At 44.4% G+C, this 22,368-nt stretch overlaps 1 protein-coding gene across 2 annotated transcripts in view; it reads right to left on the bottom strand.

Annotated features, from left to right (window-relative positions):
* The window catches only part of UBXN8 (UBX domain protein 8), a 62,844-nt gene that overhangs the window by 6,197 nt on the left and 34,279 nt on the right, over positions 1-22,368 (bottom strand). Inside the window, exons 4-6 of one of the 2 annotated variants that reach the window (XM_044305184.1) lie at positions 3,971-4,093; positions 1,760-1,900; positions 1,352-1,393 (exon numbers count right to left, since the gene is read on the bottom strand). In XM_044305184.1, coding sequence (XP_044161119.1) covers positions 1,352-1,393; positions 1,760-1,900; positions 3,971-4,093 — 306 coding nt within the window. The remainder of the gene's footprint in view (positions 1-1,351; positions 1,394-1,759; positions 1,901-3,970; positions 4,094-22,368) is intronic. The other variant, XM_044305193.1, reaches the window with a different exon arrangement.

The following is a 22,368-nucleotide window of genomic DNA, read 5'->3' as shown; positions in this document are numbered from 1 at the left end:
AAGAGGACCTTTCACCAGGATACATGTATTGAAATAGTTAGATTACCTTACAGTGCGGTCCCCAGTGATGTCTTTCCGTATATTTTTTTTTTTTTTCAAAGGACCCCCCCCCCCCCCCTTTCGTCCGCTGTGGTACGTTTGTTTTGCTAATGAGGCTATTCGGTTCAACTAGGCAGGGACTTTAATTTGTCCTGGGCGCGGTTATCTTCTCCCTGGCTGCGAGCGCATCCAATAGTTGAACCGAATCGCCTCATTAGCATATAAGGCACCAAAACAAACGGGGACCACAGTGGACGAAAAGGGGGTCCTTGAAAAAAAATAAAAAAAGCGGAAAGACATCACTGGGGGCCGCACTGTAAGGTAATATAACCATTTCAATACATGTATCCTGGTGAAAGGTCCTCTTTAAATGGGCAAATCAGACTATTGGGCCCTAGTATTCTTTAGTATGCCTCAGATTTAACTGAGAACACTCAATTACTGAGTTATATCCAGGCTCCGTTCGCATTAAAGGGTTTGGCTAGTTTCCTATATTGATGACTCATCCTCAGGACTCCCGCTCTTTCCCATTCACTTCAATGGGAAGGAGAAGTTACATTCTGTCTGCTCCTTCCCATTGAAGTGAACGGGGACACAGGAGCTGTAATTACACTGGCTCACTCCTGTGGTTGTGATGGCGAGCAGGTAAATAGTGAAGAGCAGGCAGCGCTGCATTCTCTTCAACCAGCTGATCGGCGGCGGCACCCCCTGCCGATCTGCTATTGATGACCTATCCTAAGGATAGGGCATCAATATGGGAAACCGTCCAACCCCTTTATGGCTTCATGCACACTACCGTAAGCATTTTGTGCTGCAGATCCACAAAATATGGGAGCGGTCTGTGTTTATCCCGCACTATTGTAAAGATGCTTATTCTTGTCGACAAAATGGGATGAACATACAGCTGCACGGATGCCATTTTTTTCGGTCTAATAGAAATGAATGGGTTCACGTGCGATCCACACAAAATGCAAATCAGGCGCGGACCGAAAATATGATTGTGTACATGAGGCCTAAGAATAAATCATCAGTTTTTGGAACTAATTAAAAAGTGACAACCAATATGGATGCACCTAGTATAGTAACTTGAGCAAAAATGTAATAAAGTCAGGAATTCTGACAGTAAAACAATCATAATTACCATACTTTGGCTGCTGCTTTGATTTACTAATATATAACATTTGGGTTTAAATCCTCAATCTTATTGTACTCTAAAAAAACCTGAAAATAATTGCACTTTAAGAATGGAAAGCTACAGAAGAAGGAAAAACACAAGAGTTCACTAGTGCGTCTAATGGAAAACAATACTTACACCTTCCTCCGATTCATGGGGTTCTTCAGGTAGACTGATCACCTATCAATACAGACACAGTTACTGCAGTGGTGTCCAATGTAAAAGTAAGATTTAGGGTTAAGATTGCTGTATCCCAACCCGATTCTTTTCAAAATATCGTTAAAAATATCTGCTATGTCCTACTGTAAAATGTATTGGAAGCATTCATGTTTGCATGTAGAGGCTCGAAACTTCTCCCAAGCCAGACATGGGTGCAGGGTTCATTACAGTGTATTAGATACAAGTAACAACTGTGCACCCGTGTCATGATCATAACATTTTCAACTTCTGGATGTTTTCATTCCCTGACAGCAAATCTCATGTATATGGACAGCCATCTTGTAGACGTGTTTCTGGAACGTTCAGCAGTAAGACACATAAGCATACCCTTTTAGGTTGTGGCTGTTCGCACTGCGGTAAGATCTTTGTGGCACGCTCTGGAAGTTTTCTTTTCCTTATGGCTTCTTCATTTGCAGTTTCCGCAGGATCCTTCAGGTCAGCAGGGTTCTCCTGACCCTCCACCTCCTGCTTTCAAGAAAGGAAAAAGCTGATTTTCTTCAGAGCAATGTCCAACCTTTAGTATGTCTGACATCCCCCACCCCGGCAATCAGCTTTTCGATGTAGCTCTGTCAGAGGACGTTGGTGCTGGAGATATACAGCACTATCAACATTGTAATTATTACTACAACATGTTTAATGTTCTGACACTTATGTTAATAAAGGGGTTATTTGGATGTCACTGATCCCCCACTTGTGCCAGAATGGTGAATCGCTGTGCTTGATAGCTATGTATTATATTCATGGCCATTCATTTAAATGGGTGTCCTGTAATACTTTATTTCTCCTGCAGTGGAGGGGTTGCACCAGCTTCATTTTGTGAGACAGGTCCTGCACCTATCACGCGGCTGCTAACTATACTACAGAGGACCTGTCATCCATGTAATATTAATATCAGACCTCTTGCATTGGTCACTTGCATTGTAAGGAGCCCAGCTTCTACTTGCCACTTGCAGAATACTGACAAGTCACGTGATCAATAATACAGGCATTAGAGTTGTACTTTTTTTTTTTTTGTGTTCTAACATGCCATTTATATTTTCTTGTTACATCCGTTTCTGGAAAAGCAGGGTGACATCTAATAAAGCTGCATTACACATCCGCAATCTTAGCCGCTCAGCTGTCCTAGGCTACTGAATGGCAGCTGTAATTAAAGGGGTTGTGCTGGAAGTCTACATTGATGGATAGGTCATCAGTTTCAGACCTGCGGGGGAAGTCCAAAGCCCGGGACCTCTGTTGATCAGCTGTTTGAGGAGGAGGTGGTGGTGTTCCTCGATGTGAACACTGCTTCCTGTTCATTACACTGCCCGTCATCACTTGAACGGAGTGAGTACTTGTAATTACACTATGCTGTCCCTGTATGAGAGATAGTGTTAGGTCTCATGCACACGACCGTGTGCCAGCCGTCTGTGGACTCTGAACCATTCACTTGAATGGGGTCCATGTTCTGCACTACTTTTTTGCATTGTGGAGGCACAGACAGAAAACCCAAAGAAGCACTCCATTCTGCACCGCACCTTCTGGGTTGCGGACCCATTCACTACAGGCACGGTCGTGTGCATGACGCCTAATGAAGAGGATGTAGCCTTGCATTGAAAGCCGCCTCCTCCTCTTTAAACAGCTGATCAGTGTGGGTGCCGGAACCCTGACGATCAGATATTGATGACCTATACGGAAGATAGGTCATCAATATGAAACCCCTGCATGACCCCTTTAAGTTATATAGCAATATGGGTTACTTGAAGAGTCTATACTGGCAGCTTTATTGGTTGATATCTAGCTTCTTGGACACAGAAGTAATATAACAATATTTAAAAAGGTTGTAAGAAATCAGAAAAAAAGGTTGCTCCCAGAATTAACACCATTTGTATTCATGGGCTCTGCATGTATTGCAGCTTTTCTCCATTCAAGTGAATGAAGCCGAGCTGCAATACCAGGCACATCCCATGGACAAGAATGGGCTGTTTCTGGGAAAATTCAGACCCTTTTACTCAAGTAGTTTAAAGCGAATATACAGTTGTGGGGTTTTATTTTTTCCATTGTGTGCATTTCCATCCTGACATACAACTCTACAGAAATAAGGGGCCTCCAATGTCAAAGTCTACCTATTGATGGTGAAAACTGGTGAGCAGATGTGTGGCAGACTGGTTAGGTACTGGATCATGTCCTCACATAATGTCACTGTGAGCATATAGAGTCCAGTCTGAGAGATGTAAAAGTATGACCGCCAGTCTAGATTCCTACATTCACCTATCAGACTGACCTCAAACACAGAAGTCATGTACTCTCAGTGCGACTAAATGCTTGTTTGCCTGACAACTATTCATCCACACATCCCCATCCATCTGAGTAATGGTCGAGCACCCTAGCCCGCTGTCAGGAGAGAGATTTTTTTTGCTATAGGTTTGCCATGATATTATAAAAGTGGAGCACAAAATGCCTCACAGTGCCAACTTGCAAACACAGTCTTAGTGCAAGGCCCACATCAGAAACATGACCCTGTTAGACCCCGTTATCCACATGGGCAGAACCCCTACTTACACCAAGTGTATAACCTTCAGTCAGTTTCCACGTTTGTCCTGTCATCTTGTAGAAGCGCTCCTCTAGCTTCGTAAGCTTTTCTTCTTGCCGTGGTTTTAAAATATTCTCATTGTATTCATTTGCCTGTCATAGACAGAGAAGTGTTATTAGATTATGACACTCATCCAACAGTACACAAGAATTTCAGAGCATTTCAACAAAGTGCAGCAACACCTAGGACTAAAGACTTGGTTGTAATTATAGCTTCCCCCGATCCAGTTCACATCTGGAAAAGATTTGCTTTTCTGGAGCCAGAAGATGTATTATTATTGTCTCTGTAAATCTGCCACATGCTATGTCAGCTTTTAACAGTTTTTATTAAAGGGGTATTCCCATCCAGGAGGTTGATAGCATATTGCTAGGATATGCCATCAACGTCAGATAGGTGCAGGTACCACCTCTGGGACCCCCACCTATGTCCAGAATGCGACCCTCGAAGTTTACAGAGAACAGCCGCACATTCCATTCACCCCTGTAAGATTTCCGAAAACAGTTGAATGGTGGCTCGGCTATTTTCGACAGTCCCTTAGTGGTTAATGGATTTAGGTGGCCGCGCTTGTGTGGTGCTGTCTCTATTTACTGCTACTGGACTTCCTAAAACAGCTGAGAGCGCTCACTCGGATATTTTCAGAACTCCCATAGTGATGAATGGAAAGCACGGCAAGCATGGTCCCAGAGGTGGAACCTTGCCTATCTGACATTGATGGCTTAGCCTAGGGAGATGTCATCAATGTCCCTGATGGGCCATCCCCTTTTAAGACTAGAATATTGAATGACTAAATATGGGCCACATTATCAAATTGGCTCAGGCTGGATGATCCATTTGGTGCATCTTTACACAATTTGTCCCACCTATTGGTTGGCTAAACTTGAGCAACATGGCGCACTATGAGCCTTCCCTTCCCTGCTAACACGTTCTGATGCCCTCATTGTTAATTACCCTGGGAGTGGCAGGTACTTTTGTAACCGGCCGCTGGCCACAGGTGCCCTCCTAGATTCAACTGTATCCCCTTACTGAGGATGGCAATACAGCTGAATGCTGCGATGGTGTACGGAACATGATGGCTCTCTGCCACACCATTCACCCTCACAGGCTTCAGCCTACCACACCAGTACGCGGTCACAAAATGATGACATTATCGCCACCACCTGCATCAGTTCCAGACACTTAGTTTTATCCTTTTTTTTTTTTTTACCTGGACACATAGAGACCATAGTGGAACTATGGGCACATGCCCAATACTAGGGTCACTATGGCAAAATGTTTAATATTGGGGCATTATGGGGCGTGGCCTGACTGCCGATGTAGGAAGACGCATGGCGTAGAGCTCCTGGAAAAGAATCCTGATTTTCATGTCTGCTCACCTCCTGCCTAACTCCAGAGACAGCCGACTGCACACTGAAGCCTCCCTGGATGCTGGGGTATATCCTGGTGCTATCATGACCCGGCAGAAGCAGAGGGAAAAGGAGGGTAAAGACGGCGGCACGGACACTCCGTCCAAACAAGATGGCGCCGCGCAAGCTGCGAAGCTCACTGATGTGGCGGTAAAGCTGGGGAGGTTCGCCCGCACCCCGGCCGCCGCGGCTACTGATCCGGAGCCTGAGACTGCAGTGTCTGATGAGGTGAGGGGAGCGGAGCCTCAGCAGGCAATTACTTACGCCTCGATTGTAAAGCAGAGAGAGGGCCCAGCATTACTACCGGAGACGGAGCCTGTCCCTGAACCTACCATTGCGGACGTTTATAAAATGGTAGCGCAGTGCAGCGCAGCTCTCACATCCCTGAATACTAATATGGGAGGCCTCAAGGAGGAAGTTTTATTAATCCGCCAGGATATGCGGCAATTTAAGGAGAGAGTGGGAGAACTCGAGGGTCGCGTCAGCGATATGGAGGATCAGTTGCCACCTGTAAAGAGAGACTTGCAGCGAGTTATTCATAATGTGTCATTGCTGATAGCCAAGTCTGATGATATGGAAAATCGTCTGAGGCGCAATAATGTGCGCTTTATTGGGATACCGGAACGCACCGAAGGTTCGGATCCAGTTTCGTATATGGAAAAGTGGTTGGTGGACACTGTTGGCAAAGAAAAGCTATCCCCACTGTTTGCAATAGAGCGGGCCCACAGGGTGCCGTTTCGGCCTCCACCTCCGGGGGCGCCTCCAAGACCTCTCCTGATTAAAGTTCTCCATTACAGAGACCGTGATGCCATTCTTAGAGCTGCCAGAGATACTCCTGACATCCAGATTGCTGGTAGTAGAATCCTGATGTTTCCGGATTTTTCTGCAGAAATTCAGAAAAGGAGGGCGAAATTTTTGGACGTAAAGAGGCGTCTGAGGCTTCTACAATGGCCTTACTCCATGTTATACCCGGCTAAACTTCGGGTTGTGGCTCATGGGTCCACGCACATGTTTGAGGATCCGGCTGAAGCGTGTCAATGGCTGGACAGTCATGAGAAGGATCGGCGTGGCAACAATACCTGAGGACTTGGTGATATTATTGATAGAACTTTTTCTTTTATAATGTTTACTTACTGATGGTTTTTATTGCCAGCTATACATGTATAGCGCTCTGTTGTTTCCGTATATGATAGGGCGGCTATATATACTGCCTTAAAATCGGTTGTTTCTTTTCTATTCTGCTTAGGTATTTATAGGGCAGGGTAGGAGGTTGAGTGGTTTGTTCTTATAGTTATCCAGGCTGCTGCGCCACTAAGTGATAGGGTACTACGCTTCAGTGTTCTTGTGCATATACCACTAATTGCGGCAGTTAGGTTCACTTTGTGTGTGTATGGTGTACCCCTATACATCAGATTTATGACTTACAATAGGTTTACGAATGTTGGGGGGGAGGGTGGGAATCTGGGAGCAGGCTCTATTTTTGCATTTACCTCAGGGGGGAGGTTTGTATGGATCTATCGACACTGGTTCTTGTATCTGATTCTATATGTTCGTGATGTCTTCTGTTAACATAGTAGCCTGGAATGTGCGGGGCATGTCACAAGCCTCTAAGCGTGCAGCAATATTTCATGCCCTGAGAGATGTACAACCAGCTATTGTTTGTTTGTCTGAGACCCATTTAAATGTGGATAAGACGCACTTGGCGCACAGAGCGTGGGTAGGTTATGAATACCATTCTACTCACTCCACACATGCTAGGGGGGTTACCATCCTGGTTCATAGATCTATACCATTTACTGTGTATGACTCATGTATTGATGATGGTGGGAGGTTTGTGTGTCTGAGTTGTAGTATTTTTCATTTCAGGATTGTTTTGGCGGCGGTGTATGTTCCCCCCCCATATTCAGCTGAAGTTATGAAACTAATTATCTCCTTCACGTCTAGGTTCCCATCCATTCCGCTGCTGGCCATGGGGGATTTTAATATGTATCTTAATGGCTCCTTGGATAAGTTCCATAATGGGCTGGGAACATGCCCCGCTGCTTCTACTTCTCTGGCGCGTTTGTTGTCAGAGGTGGATCTATGTGATATATGGAGAACTTTGTATCCTACGCAACGTCAATTTTCTTGTTATTCCACCACACATGGTTCCTTGTCCAGAATAGACTTGGCTATTGGATCCTTATCTTTAGTGGCCCTGACAAAGAAGATTTTGTATCTACCTCGTAGCATATCTGACCATTCTCCACTATTGCTGACTCTGGAAGTAGGTCCCCAGACACATGTTATTAGACCTATTTGGCGCCTGAACCCGTTCTGGTTGTCAATAGTGGATACTGGTACTGTGATATCCGGGGCTTTGGCTGATTTTTTGTCTATTAATGTGGGCTCGACGTCTCTGGATGTGGTGTGGGATGCTATGAAGGCATATGTGAGGGGGCTTTACATTAAACATATCAGCATTAAAAAATCTAAAAGTCGTGCTCTGGACAAGGAACTCTCAGATCGGGTTACGCATTTAGAGGCTGATTATGTTGCACAGCCCACGGTAGCTGGGGAGCTGCGATGGAAGGAAGCCCAGAATCTTCTGAAGGAGCATATACAGGCTAGAGCGGAGGATAAACGGTTGTTTACGACCCAAAGGTATTTCGCTGAAGGTGAAAGTGCAGGTCATTTGTTAGCTGTGATTTCTAGGGCTCAGCAGGGTCCTTCTTCCATCACTTCACTTAGGGGAGGGAATGGACAAATGGTGGTGGGGAATGAGAACATTCTGGAAGAATTCTATGTACATTTTAAGGAGGTTTATAGGTCCAGGCTGGTCGCCACTGATTCTTGTAGGTCTGGATATTTGGAGGGAATTGACATGCCTGTCCTGTCTGAGGAGAATAGGGCGATCCTTGAGGAGGATATTACGTTGGAGGAATTGGGAGAGGCACTAAAGTCCTTGCCTAATGAGAAAGCACCGGGTGGGGATGGTCTCCCTGGGGAATTCTATAAAAAACATGGAGAACTGCTACTTCCGCACCTGCTTGCAGTATTTAAGCATGCTTTTGGTAGAGGTATTTTGCCTTCCTCCATGAGAGAGGCTATAGTTGTAGTAATACCCAAACCGGGTAAGGATCCAGCTTTGGTAGATTCGTATAGGCCCATTTCTCTCCTGACAGTTGATGTCAAACTCCTGGCAAAAATTCTAGCTAACCGATTGAATAGAGTTATTCACACCATTATTCATGATGATCAGTCCGGTTTTATGCCTGGTAAGTCTACGGCTTTAAATCTTAGGAGGCTATTCCTGAACCTCCAGTTAGAGGGTAGGGATGTGTCGGATAACAGGGCCGCGGTGGTCTCTCTGGATGCTGCCAAGGCTTTTGACAGTGTTGAGTGGGACTACTTGTGGGCGGTCATGGCTAAAATGGGCTTCGGGTTGGATTTTATGAAGTGGGTTAAACTTTTGTACTGTGAACCCAGGGCTAGAGTGCGAGTTAACGGGCATTTATCGTCAACTATTGCTTTGGAGAGGGGGACAAGACAGGGCTGTCCGCTGTCTCCGTTATTGTTTGCGATAGCCATTGAACCCTTAGCATGTATCCTGTGTTCTACTTCTTCTGTTGGTGGGTTATTGCGGGGCTCAATGGAGGAGCGGGTATCGTTATATGCGGATGATACATTGATATATGTGAACGATCTGGAAAAGTATATGGATGCAGTAATATCTGTGGTGTCTCAGTTTGGCGACCAGTCTGGATTACTAGTAAACTGGGATAAGTCAGTTATTCTTCCAGTATCCTCTCAAGTACCGTCACGTTCTGCTGTCTTCTCCGGTCTTAAGGTGGTGCAATCCTTTAAGTATCTTGGGGTAATAGTGTCCATGAACCCTGCAGATTATATTACTAGTAACCTCCTACCCTTGTTGGAGAAATTCAAACATAAGATCACAGTGTGGCATAAACTGCCTCTGTCGATGATAGGAAGGGGAAATTTGTTGAAAATGATCCTTGTGCCGCAATTGCTTTATGTCCTGCACAACTCCCCTGTTTGGATTCCCGTGCATTACTTTCACAAAATTTTACGACTGTTTCGTTTTTTTCTGTGGAAAAGTAATAGGGGGAGGATAAAGTATGAGACGTTACAGAGGAACAAAGATGCAGGGGGACTTGCTCTGCCCAACCCTTTACTCTATTTTCTATCGGCCCAACTGCAGCATTTTAAGGGGTGGGGAGTGGGGGGTAGCCCAGGTATGAGGAGTGGACGATTGATGGAGTGGGCATCGAATAGATCTCCCCCATTGACGGCCATTGACGGTAGGGTAAAGGAAGATGTGGGGCGTATCCCAATACTAGTGCTCATGAGGAAAGTCTGGTGTAAGACCAAACATATCTTGGGATTAGAGGGATATGTCAATATCTCGCCTATTTGGTGGAACCCAGCACTGCCAGAGTTGGAAGGTCTAACTGGGTTCTCTGGGTGGAATAACAAGGGAGTATGGAATTTGGGTCATATCTTCTCAGGTGGGGTATTGAAGCAATATCAACAGTTGTGCTCGGAGTTTGGGCTTCCTTCCTCGCAGTTCTATGGATATCTTCAGCTCAGGCATGCACTAGACGCTCAGGCTAAAGTGGCCCCAATAGTGTTCACATCCACTCATGCGCTAAACACGGTGGTGGCTGCTGGTTCGGTGAAAGGGGCAATCTCAGTGATGTATCAAGCCTTGCTAGAAGATTTTCTTAAGGGATATCCGTTAAAATGTAGGCAGCAATGGGAGAAAGATTTGGGTGGGCTTACAGATGCGCAATGGTCAGAGATAGTGGCGCTTACTCCTGATCTATCTCTTAGTGAGGCGGCACGTCTCTCCCAGCTGTATCTAGTGCACAGGGTATATAGGACTCCGGTATTTCTGCATAAAGTGGGTTGCAGGGATAGTCCCAATTGTCCGAAATGTGGCAGCGTCGGAGCTGATCTTCTGCATATGTTATGGTCATGCCCTTCATTGACCTCTTATTGGAGAGCAATACTACATCTTATTAACAAGGTACATAGTACTAAATTTAAAATGGATCCAAGAATATGTATTCTGGGTATACTGCCAGAGGACAATTTGCAGTCTACAGTAGCTACGGGAATAGAAAGGATGCTCTATCAGGCGAGGAAGACTGTTGCAGCAAAATGGATACAGGGGATACCCCCGGCAGTACCGGAGTATGTTGCTAGAATGAATGTGGTAGTGCGTCTTGAGAGGGGTGTGTACCAGAAAAGAAAATGCTTGTCTAAATTTGAGGCTATTTGGGGTAGCTGGATAGATAGATCGGGATGCTGTAGTCCTTGGCTAGCATTGACGAGGAGTGCTTTGATTGCCCGGTAAGGCTGATCTGGGGAAGTGACTGTGTACATCCTGGTGTTTGGTGGACTGTGTGGTGTATAACTGTTGGCGTCTGCTGTGTGATATGTGAATGTGGACTGAGTGCTATGTCTGTGTGGGAGTCTACTTACTTGGGGCTCATAGCCTGTATTGTTTTTTGAGTCCAATCGAACTGGTGCCGATAGAATGAGGAGACGTAGAATCTGGAGGTAGTTATGCTCTTATTGCAATGATGGCCTGCTCTTGGAATGTTTGGGAGGGGTGGGGGGGGGGGGGCTGTTTATAAGGATGTTTGTTGAGGGAGAAAACAATTAGATGAATAAAGATCTGGATCTAATGTGTATATTCCTACGATGTCATATGGTCATAGGAAGTATATTATGTAAAATGTGCATATGTAATATTTTGTACTCTTGTCTTTTGTACATGCTGTCTTTTGATGACCGAATATTTGATTTGATTTGACTGTCATTTGATGATGAAAACGGGAAAAAGATTTGATAATAAAAGATTATCTGATTTAAAAAAATATTGGGGCATTATAAGGCGTTACTGGAGTAATATTATAATTGGGCCGTTTGGGCTGCGGCTGGCTGAATATGAATACAGTACGGCCTTCATTAGTTAACTAAAAGGCAGCTGCTGCCTAATTGGCCATGCGGTTTTTGACCGCTGCCCAAATGCCTCACAAACATGACGTGAGTTGCATGTAACTTAAAGGGGTTGTCCGGGTTCAGAGCTGAACCCGGACATCCCTCCATTTTCACCTCGGCAGCCCCCCTGACATGAGCATCGGAGCAGTTCATGCTCCGATGCTCTCCTTTGCTCTGCGCTAAATTGCGCAGGGCAAAGGCATTTTTAGGAGTTCCGGTGACGTACCGGGGCTCTCCATGGGGCTGACAGGAACCCCGGTGACGTCACCGGCACTGAAGAGCGGGATTTAGCTCTGCCCTAGACAGTAAAATGGCTAGGGCAGAGCTAAAGCCCGCCCATCAGAGCCGGTGACGTCACCGAACACACTGCCGGGCGGAAGTTACCGCCCGGCAGTGTGTTATTGAAAACAAAAGAGCCCGTGCCCTGCGCGATTTAGCGCAGGGCACAGGAGCGCATCGGAGCATGAGATGCTCCGATGCTAGGCTCAGGGATGCTTCCGAGGGGAAAATAACGGTATGTCCGGGTTCAGCTCTGAACCCGGACAACCCCTTTAACTGGGCAGATTTACTAGGCACGTAGATGGCATAAACTTAAAGTAGAACTCATGCAAAAAAAATTGTATTCTCTGAACTGTTAGAAAGGTACATGATGTAATTTGTAGTGAAGGTAATGGCTGTATTTGTGAGTTATCCCTTCTGTCCCTTCTGCTTCTCTGCTGTGTCATGTGACCGGCAATCAGACTTTCCAAATAACACAGCATCTTATGTGTGGACAGGAAGTCAGTTTCTCTATGTATTCCTATGGGTGCCTCACTCTCATAGGAATGAATAGAGAAGTAACTGACTTCCTGTCCTGCGTCAGTTGGAGATCAAAGAGTTGGTCACATGACACAACTAAATATTAGAAGAGAGGGGATAGCTCACAAATACAGTCACTAGAGTTGAGCGAAGTCGCTTCCGACAAAACTTCGAGGTACCAGCCAGTACTGGAGCCGGCTTCAGATTCAAGGTTTAAAATGGTTTTCAAGTTTAAAAATCGAAGTCCGAAGTATTGCGGGACTTGGAAGATAATGAATTTCACCTCGCCGGAGCCCATACATTTGATTACTGTACAGAGACGGATCTCTGAACAGCATTCAAATAAAGGTTTGACCAAAACTAACAGTCACTCATGAGAAGATTACATTCACTACAGATTACATCATGTACCTTCAACAGGTCAAAGAATAACATTTTGTTGTGAGAGTGTTACTTTAAGGTTCTTTTACACGGACCAATTATCAGGCAAATTATCGGAGATGAACGTCTGTTTAAATACTTGTTCCTGATTATCTGCCTGTGTAAAGGGTGTCGGCAAACACATTATGAATGAATGAAAAATCATTGTTCCTGGGGAGCGTGGCCAGCAGTCACGATGGCTGGACGTGTGTAGGAGAGCTCCGTGGCCAACGCTGCAGCTTAGGACAAATCCTGGCACATAAAGACCTTCTAACGATCTCCGACTGAGCCTTACTGAAAGAAGTAAACAGCGTGCACCGGTATTAGCCTGCTGAGAGCTCGGGAAGAGCCGCACCGGGACGGAACAGGTCAGGGGGAGAGAAGTGTGCAGCACAAGCGGCAGCCGTATAGACCGCTCGGCACGACAGACATGGAGGGACATAGGGGAGAGTATACAACGGGGGAGTACAGGACGACGACATCGGAGGGAGAAAGCCCGACCATCAGGGCAGGCCCACCAGTTTTCCCGCCAAACGGCCATCTTGGCGCCTTCCCCACAGCACAGGGGTAGAGGAAGGAACTTGGAGGTGGGCAGGTGTCAGAGACACGCTGCGCACACTTTCCCCATTACAGTGAAATCACAAGCTTCTGCAAGAAGTCCCTAAGAATACCAACAGAAAACTGCCTGGCTACATATAAAGCTGGAAGTATACTTGCAGAGGCACATATAACATCAGAACAGTATTCTTGCCAGTGCCAACAGAATTATTATTAGAGAAAACAAAGGGCACCATCCTAAATACTAGATTCAGATACGCCTGTCACATATTGAGTAATATCCTGATATAACAATGGGGCCGCAAAAAACGCAAAACGCCACTGAAAAACTGCGTGAATTCGCTAGACAACCAGAGGAATGTGCATACAAGGGCAAGTACCACATCAGATGTATCAGCTACTACAGCACCTCCTGAGGTAGAACATGAAGAGCTCACTCTTAAGCAAGTACCAGCTCAAGTCCTGGAGCTATCACTGCATGCAAGACTTCTCTCACAGGGAAATTAGATGAAGTCAAAATTGATCTGGGATTACTGCGCCAAGATCTGCATAACATGCTAGAAAGAGTTCAGCACACTGAAGAGCGTATCACACGCATTGAAGACACTACCGCCACTGTTCCCAAATCCATATCTGATCTTAACACCAAATCGGAGCTCGGGAAGCAAAAAGTGGATGATCTAGAAAACAATATTAGCATTATCGGTCTGCCTGGAAGGGCAGAGGGGCGAGCACCAGATGAGTTTATAGAAAAATCGATAAAATAACTTTTTCCGGATGCGTTATTCTCTTCAGCATATGCGGTGGAAAGAGCTCACAGAGTACCAGCAAGACCTCCCCCACCTGGGGCCCCACCCAGACCCATGCTTGCCAGATTTCTCAACTGCAAAGATGGAGACAAGATACTAGCCCCAGCCAGAAGAAGACAAGAAATTAAGTATGACAATGCAAGAGTGTCCATCTTCCCAGATTTTTCTTTGGAACTGCAGAAACAACGTGCCACCTTTATGGATGTCAAGAGGCGCCTAAGAGAAGGGAACATCCCCTACTCCATAGGTTATCCAGCAAAACGTAGAGTAGTGGACGGCGACAGAGCGGTATTCTTCACCTCGCCCGGAGAAGTCTCGGAGTGGCTAGCCCTGCGGAGACGATCCCCAAGATGCTAAGACCCTAGGCATAATTGGAGGACTGACTACCAGAAGACGTATAAGGACTGGTTTGATTTAACTGACGAGTTTCAGATATATTTAGATACAGCTGTTTGATTATGTCTAGTTATTTCTTATATATTGATACAGGGCTTCAACTTTTACATGCACTTTCTTAAATGGTGATATTAATGCTGTAGCTGCAGCCAGCATGCTTCTGCCACACACCATCATTGGCAGAGGCATCCCGGTTCTACTGGCCTATAGTCTGGATTGAGGAAAACAGTCCAGGCATAATACTACAATTGTAGAAAACATAACGTTAAGAAGTTTAGGTTGTTTTACTGGTTTTGATAACTTTGTTGTTTCAGTTAATCACTATGCCTTGCATAACACTGCTACACACCAATACACTCAACTGCATCTGGCCCAATCCTAATACTCTGTAATTGTCCTAAACATAGCTGAACTAAAAATCTTCAAATGGAACTATCTATGGTGTTTGCCTTTATTAGAAACTCTAACCCTCAAATTGTATGTCTTTAGGAGACGCATCTTATCTCTAGCACTTCCCGGGTACTAAAGAAACCCTGGGTTCAGTGGGCCGCACTTATCATACCTCTCCATATTGGTACACAAACAACTACGCTGGGAGGTAAAGAGTAGTCACTGATTCAGAAAGCAGATATGTCTTTATACACTCTCTTATTGACAATGTACAATACACATTTATAGGAATTTATAATCCTCCCTCCGACCTTATGCAGGTTTTACACCTAGCGGCTACCTCTGCGGCCACTTATCCACATCCCAAGATAGTATGTATGGGGGACCTAAACATGATGTTAGACACTTCTCTGGACCGCTTCCAAGTTGGGGGCGGACTCGACAGGGAAATCCCTCGCATCCTAACAGGTTCCTGACAGAATTTAGGTGGTTTGAACTTTGGAGGGCTAAACACCCCAGAGATCGAGTATACTCCTGCCACAGTGGCGGGAATAATTCATTAACTCGGATAGACTATATGCTGGGCAATAAGATGACACTACTAAAACTCTGTTCAATATCATACCTACCCAGGGGGATATCAGATCACTCACCAATACTATGTACTCTAATACGCAGTGTGCCCTCAGTAATGTACATAATGAATGTCCATCCGTTCTGGCTGAGGCTTATGGGAGATGATAAATATAGGATCATATCATCAGCATATAATCCTATGAGGACCTCTCTCCCTCCTATAGTCACTCCGTTTAGGTTGTTGCTATTCCTTACCTTAATTGCCAGCGTCTCTATTGCCAAGGCAACCTTGTCTCGTCTCTCTGTAACGAGGAAAGTATTCTGATAGTTCCCCATTTATCAGTAGCCTGCTTACTGGGTTACTGTACAGAATAGTGATCCATCTGAGGACCTTTGGGCCAAACCTATAGCCCCGCATGCATCCCAACAAGTAAGCCTATTCTACCGAATCAAATGCCTTGGCAGCGTCTAGTGATGCCAGGGCCCAATCTGCATCTAGGGAATAACCCATCTGTGTAACCAACTGAACTTGTCTGATATTTCCCTAGTGGGCTTCCCTGGCATAAAACCTGTTTGATCTTGGTGTATCAATGACAGAATGACTTGATTGAGACGCATAGCCAAGATTCTGGTCAGGATTTTGTAGTCTACATTTAGCAGCGCTATAGGTCTATATTAACTGCATTCTAGGGGTTCTTTATCAGGTTTAAGTAAGAGCATTATAGTGGCTTCCATAAATGAGTTGGGCAAGCACCCCATTTTCATGGCCAAATGAAATGTGGATAATAGCTGGGAAGCCAGTACTTCTGCATATTTACCATATACCTCTTTGGATTTGCCGTTATTAAGGTCTGAAATGGCTTGCATTATTTCCTCCAAGCTAATCGGTTGATCCAATTGGGCACTTTGTGACGCTGAAAGTTTGGGGAGGGAAAACCCCTCCAGATATGTAGTTATCTCTGCCTCTGATACTATTATACTAGAGTTATAAAGGTTCTGATAAAAGTGGGAAGAATTGTTTCTTGTGTGGAGTGTTCTTGAGCTGCTGAGTCCTTAACTGCCAAAATTGCTGAGGGTGGTGAATCGTGGCGGATTAGCTGAGCCAGTAGTTTAGCAGATTGATTGCCTAGCTCAAACGCAATTTGTTTCATAAAATACAGTTTCCTATCTGCTTTGTCCCCGAGTATCGCTAGGTATTGTCTGCCCGCCTGTAGCCAAGCGGTTCTGTTAGCGTCAGTGGGATGATAGATATATTGCTGTTACAATGTGGTGCACTGTGATTCCATCTCCATCTCCGAACGTTTGGTGTCTTTTTTTGATATAGGTTATGCTCGATTGTAGGGCCCCGTGTAGAAACACTTTTAATGTGTCCCATACAAGGGCCAGGTTGGGTTTGCTCAGCTGATAAGGAATCCCATCTTAGAGGGATCATCTGAATGAAATGTATTATACTGCGCTATTCATTGATATAAGATGTTGCTAATAGTGCAGTGAGTGATTGGAGAGACTGAATGTAAAGAAGCGTTAACTCTGTATTAAGAATTGTAACTGGAATATTTGATCTTGATGACATTAACCCAGAGCTTGACAAATTTCCTTGGAATCTAGGAGCCAACTAAAAAAGTTAGGAGCCAGGCGGAGCCGCATCATAAAGCCCCCAGTAGATGCCCCCATAGTGCTCCCCCCCATTTCTCCATAGAGTCCCCCAATAATGCATGCCAGGACATAGGGTCCCCAGTAGATGCCCCCATAGTGCTCCTTCCCCTCGTCTCCATAGTGTGCCAGTATATAGGGCCCCCATGGTGCCCCCCATAATGTGCCAGTATATAGGGCCCCCATAGTGCTTCCCTCTTCTCCATAGTGCTCCCCATGTTGTGCCAGTATATAGGGCCACCATAGTGCTTCCCCTCTTCCCCATAGTGCCCCTATATTGTGCCAGTATACAGGGCCCCCACAGTGCTTCCCCTTTTCATAGTGCCCCCCATATTGTGCCAGTATATAGGGCCCCCACAGTGCTTCCCCTCTTCATAGTGCCCCCCCCATATTGTGCCAGTATATAGGGCCCCATAGTGCTTCCCCTCTTCTCCATAGTGCCCGCCCCCTCATATTGTGCCAGTATATAGGGCCCCCAATAAACTCATATACTTACCTTGCTGCTGTCAGTGATGTGATGCAGGCCTCTTCCGGCAGGCCTGTGTCCTGTACTGTACGGCTCAGGCGGCGCGATTACGTCATTGCACCGCCTGCACTGGCCTCTGATACGCCTCTCCCCTGCTACTCCGCACCATTCATCTGTATCGCTGTCCTGAGGACGGAGACACAGATGAATATGGAGATGAGCGCTTCCACAATGGAGGCGCTCATCTCCACTCCTGCTGCCTCCGGACAGAACGGGCCCCGCTCTGGCACTCCGCACCTGTCGCCTGTGCACCTTTGAAAACGGGCTGACAAATACCCAAGGGCCAGGACCAAATTCCTGATCGCCATGGCGACCTGGCGTCTGGGATTTGTCGAGCCCTGCATTAACCTGTTGTTAATAAAAATTGTTTAAAAAAATAAATAATCATTGTTCCTGTGCAGCAGATCGTTCTGACAAAACAAAGATCTGCTGCGCAGGTATAATGGTTCTCTATGGGGACAAGCAGCTCTCATCTCTAGTGATGATCTGCCAGATATCATGTCTGCTTCATTCCCGATAATCTGCCAGATCATTTATACATGTAAAAGGTAATCGGAAGGTCTGTTGCACTGGACTCGCATCATCATCTAAGTACTGTACAACAGATTCACTATCAGACAGGAAATCACTGCATTATAAATGACTATTGTACAGTGAGTTCGGGTTAGGGGAGCCGCTGTATGTTTGGGAGATGTGGCCAACACACTGGCCATGTTTCCCAGACCGAGTAGTGTTCGTGAACCCTAACTCTATACCAACTATTGGTTGGCTTAGTTTTAGACAGAATCTTGACACAAAACAGGAACATCTTAGCCACAGCCATTTCCTTTGACGCCATGCTCCTTTTCCATTAAAGGGGTCATCCGGGTATACATTGTTCCCTTTCCCTGCCAGGCCCTTCAACTTACTAATGTACTTGCACTACTTTCTTTCTCACTCCAGAGATAGGGAGAGTGGTCACGTCATTGTGCCTTTTGTGGAGACTGGATTTCCTTTGATGTCCCGACCAGGTCTCCCATGATGCCCTCAATCACCGGCCGAATGGTCATGATGTCAGTTCCATGTAATCTTAATCCACAAGCTGGGTAGGAGGAGTTCACTGCTTGTCCTATTGAAGTTTTGTGGGAAAAAGCAGCAATGGGATGATGGAGGGTGTAGTACGTGGAGTTTTTGAACCAAGGAAAGGGTGTTGTAGATGTTTACATTTTTGCCTGATCTTGCAGTGCTATGGAAAGTGTTGTGGCTGCTGCTCATCTACGCCCACTACCTTGAAATTCGGGCTGTAAATAATGGAGAGCTGCGGGAGCATGGACAATGAAGTGAAGACTCAGGAAAAGTTGACAGGTACACTATTATACTCTGTAGAAGACTAGACGAGGTTTACACAAATTAAATTTTTTAGGATCCCGCACAACCCCTTTAAGTCACACCTCCTTTTTGGAATAGGCACAGAAATTTTCTCTAAAGCTAGGTGTGCCAAGTTGCGCCAATTCTGAATGAATTTACACTGTGTGAACGGCTCCTTAGGGCTCATGCACACAAAACTTTTTTTTGGTTGGCATCTGATCTGCATTTTTTGCGGGTTTGATGAGGACCATTCACGTCAATTGGGCGGCAAAAGATGCGGACAGCACACGGACCAAAACTACTGTCGTGTGCATGAGGCTTTAGACTGTAGACTGCAATGCATTTTCATGGTGAAAGGTTTTGATATTTGGCAGCTGGTAGTATACGTCCATTCACTACTGGTGCTTGGAATCAGCTCCATTTCTGCTTGCAGAAGTGATTACAGACCACTCCTGCAGGGTAGAGGGAGCACACTGAGATTGCCACCATTCAAATTGGTCTCTGTCCCTAGTGGGGTCACGAAGAAAATCCTCTGTCTCAATGTACATCTATATGGGCTAACTAAGCAGGTGATTATCAGGAATAACTTGTTAGTTCCAGATAACTGCCTGCCTGTCAGAGGAGGTGAGAGCTGCGTTTACCAGAACTAATAAATAATGGAGCTGGAACTGTTCACTATGAGCTCCTATTAACTTGAAACACTAACTCAACATGGCCACCACAAAGTGGACAGAGCTGTGCTTCCAGCTGATCGCTGGGGTGCTAGTGTCAGACCCCAAGGATAGGTCATGAATATTTAGAACCCATGTTTTTGCAGTGTGAGAGGAGACCAGAGAACAGTGCAAACCACTAAGCCACGATACTGCCAAGGAATAGCCACTCTAGCCGCAAGTCAATCAGTGCCTACACTTTTCCTGCCAACTGCCTCGGTATACCTAAATATGGTGCTCTGATTCACAGACAGTTTTCTAAAAAGGATACGTGCTGGTTGATTGGCTTGATTTTCAAGCAAACACTACGTATCTCAGATTCACACTGGCTGTGGAATTCCAAACTGAATGTAAATTCAAGTAACCAGGGTCCAGCAAAGGTAATTGTAGCCTGGAAATTTTGAAACCTGAGGGCGCATTATAAACGCATATGCGTTTTTCAACTGTCCCTATCCCATTTTTTAAAACAACTACGAAATAATTATTGAACGACTATTAAGTCAAAAGTTGAAAGGTAATTGATGGTCATATAATGTATATTCATGTAAATTTATAAATATTCTGCATATAAAACAATGCAGGATACACACAATAGAATCAGTACTCTTTTTAGAACACTATAAACCAAAAAACGCAATTTGCGGAAAAATCGCAAGAAAAATGCATCATAAACGCATGTGCGTTTTTTGGTTCTAGACATATTTTTTGTATGATACATATTTTTTGTGTGAAAAATACTTTTTGTGAAATATCTACTGAATATGGTATTGAATGAGGTTTTAGTTATGTATAAGCATAAAATAGACATATGAAAAGAAGACATTTCACATTTAGGAATTTAATAAGCCAAAAACGCAATTATGCGAAAAATTGTAAGAAAAACTTGAGAGAAACGCATATGCATTTTTTTTGGGCTACTTTCATCTTTTCTTTAATCAGACAATGAATAATTATTAAGTTGAAATTTATTTGAATTATATATTCAACAATCCAATTTTGGTATATGTATAATATGTATAAAAGGATATACTCCTACCAGATTTTCGAACATTCTGAAAATCCAGGTTTTGGCTGCAGCCATGGACACTATATATAGAGAGAAAAATAGTTTGGTTCCCATTTCTAAGCCACTGAGGAAGAGGTGAGGTCACCTCGAAACGTGTCTGGCGGACTAAAGGAACCAAACTACAGACCAAATTATCCTGCAGGATTAAGGACTAAAGAATCGAAAAAGCAAAGACTATACAAGATCGATAACAACATTGTCTTTTTCGTCCAACATTAAGGGAGACGCCAACAGCTGAGCGCAATCACTATACCACACAAATACCAGCGCTCTGGGTCTGGGTGATTAGCTTAACTGCGAGAGGGACGCCTCTACAGTAAGCACAATCGAATTTTTAAATCTTATAAGAGACTATTTATATTGAACTATTAATTCGAAAGCCACCCATTAACAAATTGCATAGCCTTAGTGTCCTATTGTGAAAACCAGACACTTCATGGCAACAATGATATGTATGAAAAATGACTGATCGAAATTTGGGCGATTATATATTATAATACGAACATTCTGCAACCAACTCAGTACTGGATTGTATTGGATTACCCATAAGAATATATAGACAAGGACACTTAGTGAATTTTCGGAATTATATTCGAATACTATCCGAAAATCGTAATAATCTAAGCGATACCTTACTGTTATTCAAATTCATTTTATTCGATTAATTAATCGATTTTTACAAATTGTCTCTACCACATTTATTCATTGTCTATTGATATATGGTTAATAACTTTATATGCTGTGTGTAAAAATATATTGACATCCAATTTTATTTTTAATATTTTATCCATTCATCTTAATCAATATTTTTAATTATTTTATTTTCTCAAATAAATGTGTTATATTTGTGTGAAATCCAGATGGTGAGTGCCTGCTGATTATTTTACACTACTGGATCATGCTTCATGCACACAACCCTATCATATTTTGTGGTCTGCAAAATACAGGTAAGGTCCATGTTGCATCCACAGTTTTTGCAGACCCACTGACTTCAATCAGTCTGTGGTCCACATTTTGAAGATAAATATAGGACATGTTCTATCTTTTTGCAGAACAGACATATGGATGCAGAAAGCACACTGATGATCCATGTGCTCTCTGCATCTATATGTCAGTTCAGCTAAAAGCTATGTCTCCAAAACGCACACAACGGATCCATTGAAAACAATAGGTCCGCAAATAAATGTGGACTGCATCCATATTTAGCAGAGCTGCAATTTTCAGATCGCAAAATGGATATGGTCGTGTGCATGAGGCCTAATACAGTGAGGAACAATTGAACACGTTTGTGATTTTGTACTCACATGAAGGGGTCTGAAATTCACATTGTAGGTGCATTCCCACTCTGAGAGAGAATAAAAATAAATAATTCAGGAAATCACATTGTATGATTTTTAAAGAATGTATTTGTCTTACACTGCTGAACTTAATTATTTGAACACCTGAGAAACAGCAAGAATTCTGGCTCTCAAAGACCTGTTACTGTGCCTTTAAAAAGTCCACCTCTACTCCACTCATTAATCCAGTATTTCCCAACCAGTGTGCCTCCAGCTGTTGCAAAACTACAACTTCCAGCATGCCTGCACAGCCAAAGGCTGTCCAGGCATGCTGGGAGTTGTAGTTTTGCAACAGCTGGAGGCACACTGGTTGGGAAACACTGCATTAATCTAACTTTGCAGCACCTGTCTGGGCTCTTTAAAGACACC

Source organism: Bufo gargarizans, chromosome 1, assembly GCF_014858855.1.
Source record: "Bufo gargarizans isolate SCDJY-AF-19 chromosome 1, ASM1485885v1, whole genome shotgun sequence".
Classification (NCBI taxonomy): Eukaryota; Metazoa; Chordata; class Amphibia; order Anura; family Bufonidae; genus Bufo; species Bufo gargarizans.
The sequence above is the reverse complement of the archived record's forward strand: the minus strand, read 5'-3'. Positions and strand labels throughout refer to the sequence as shown.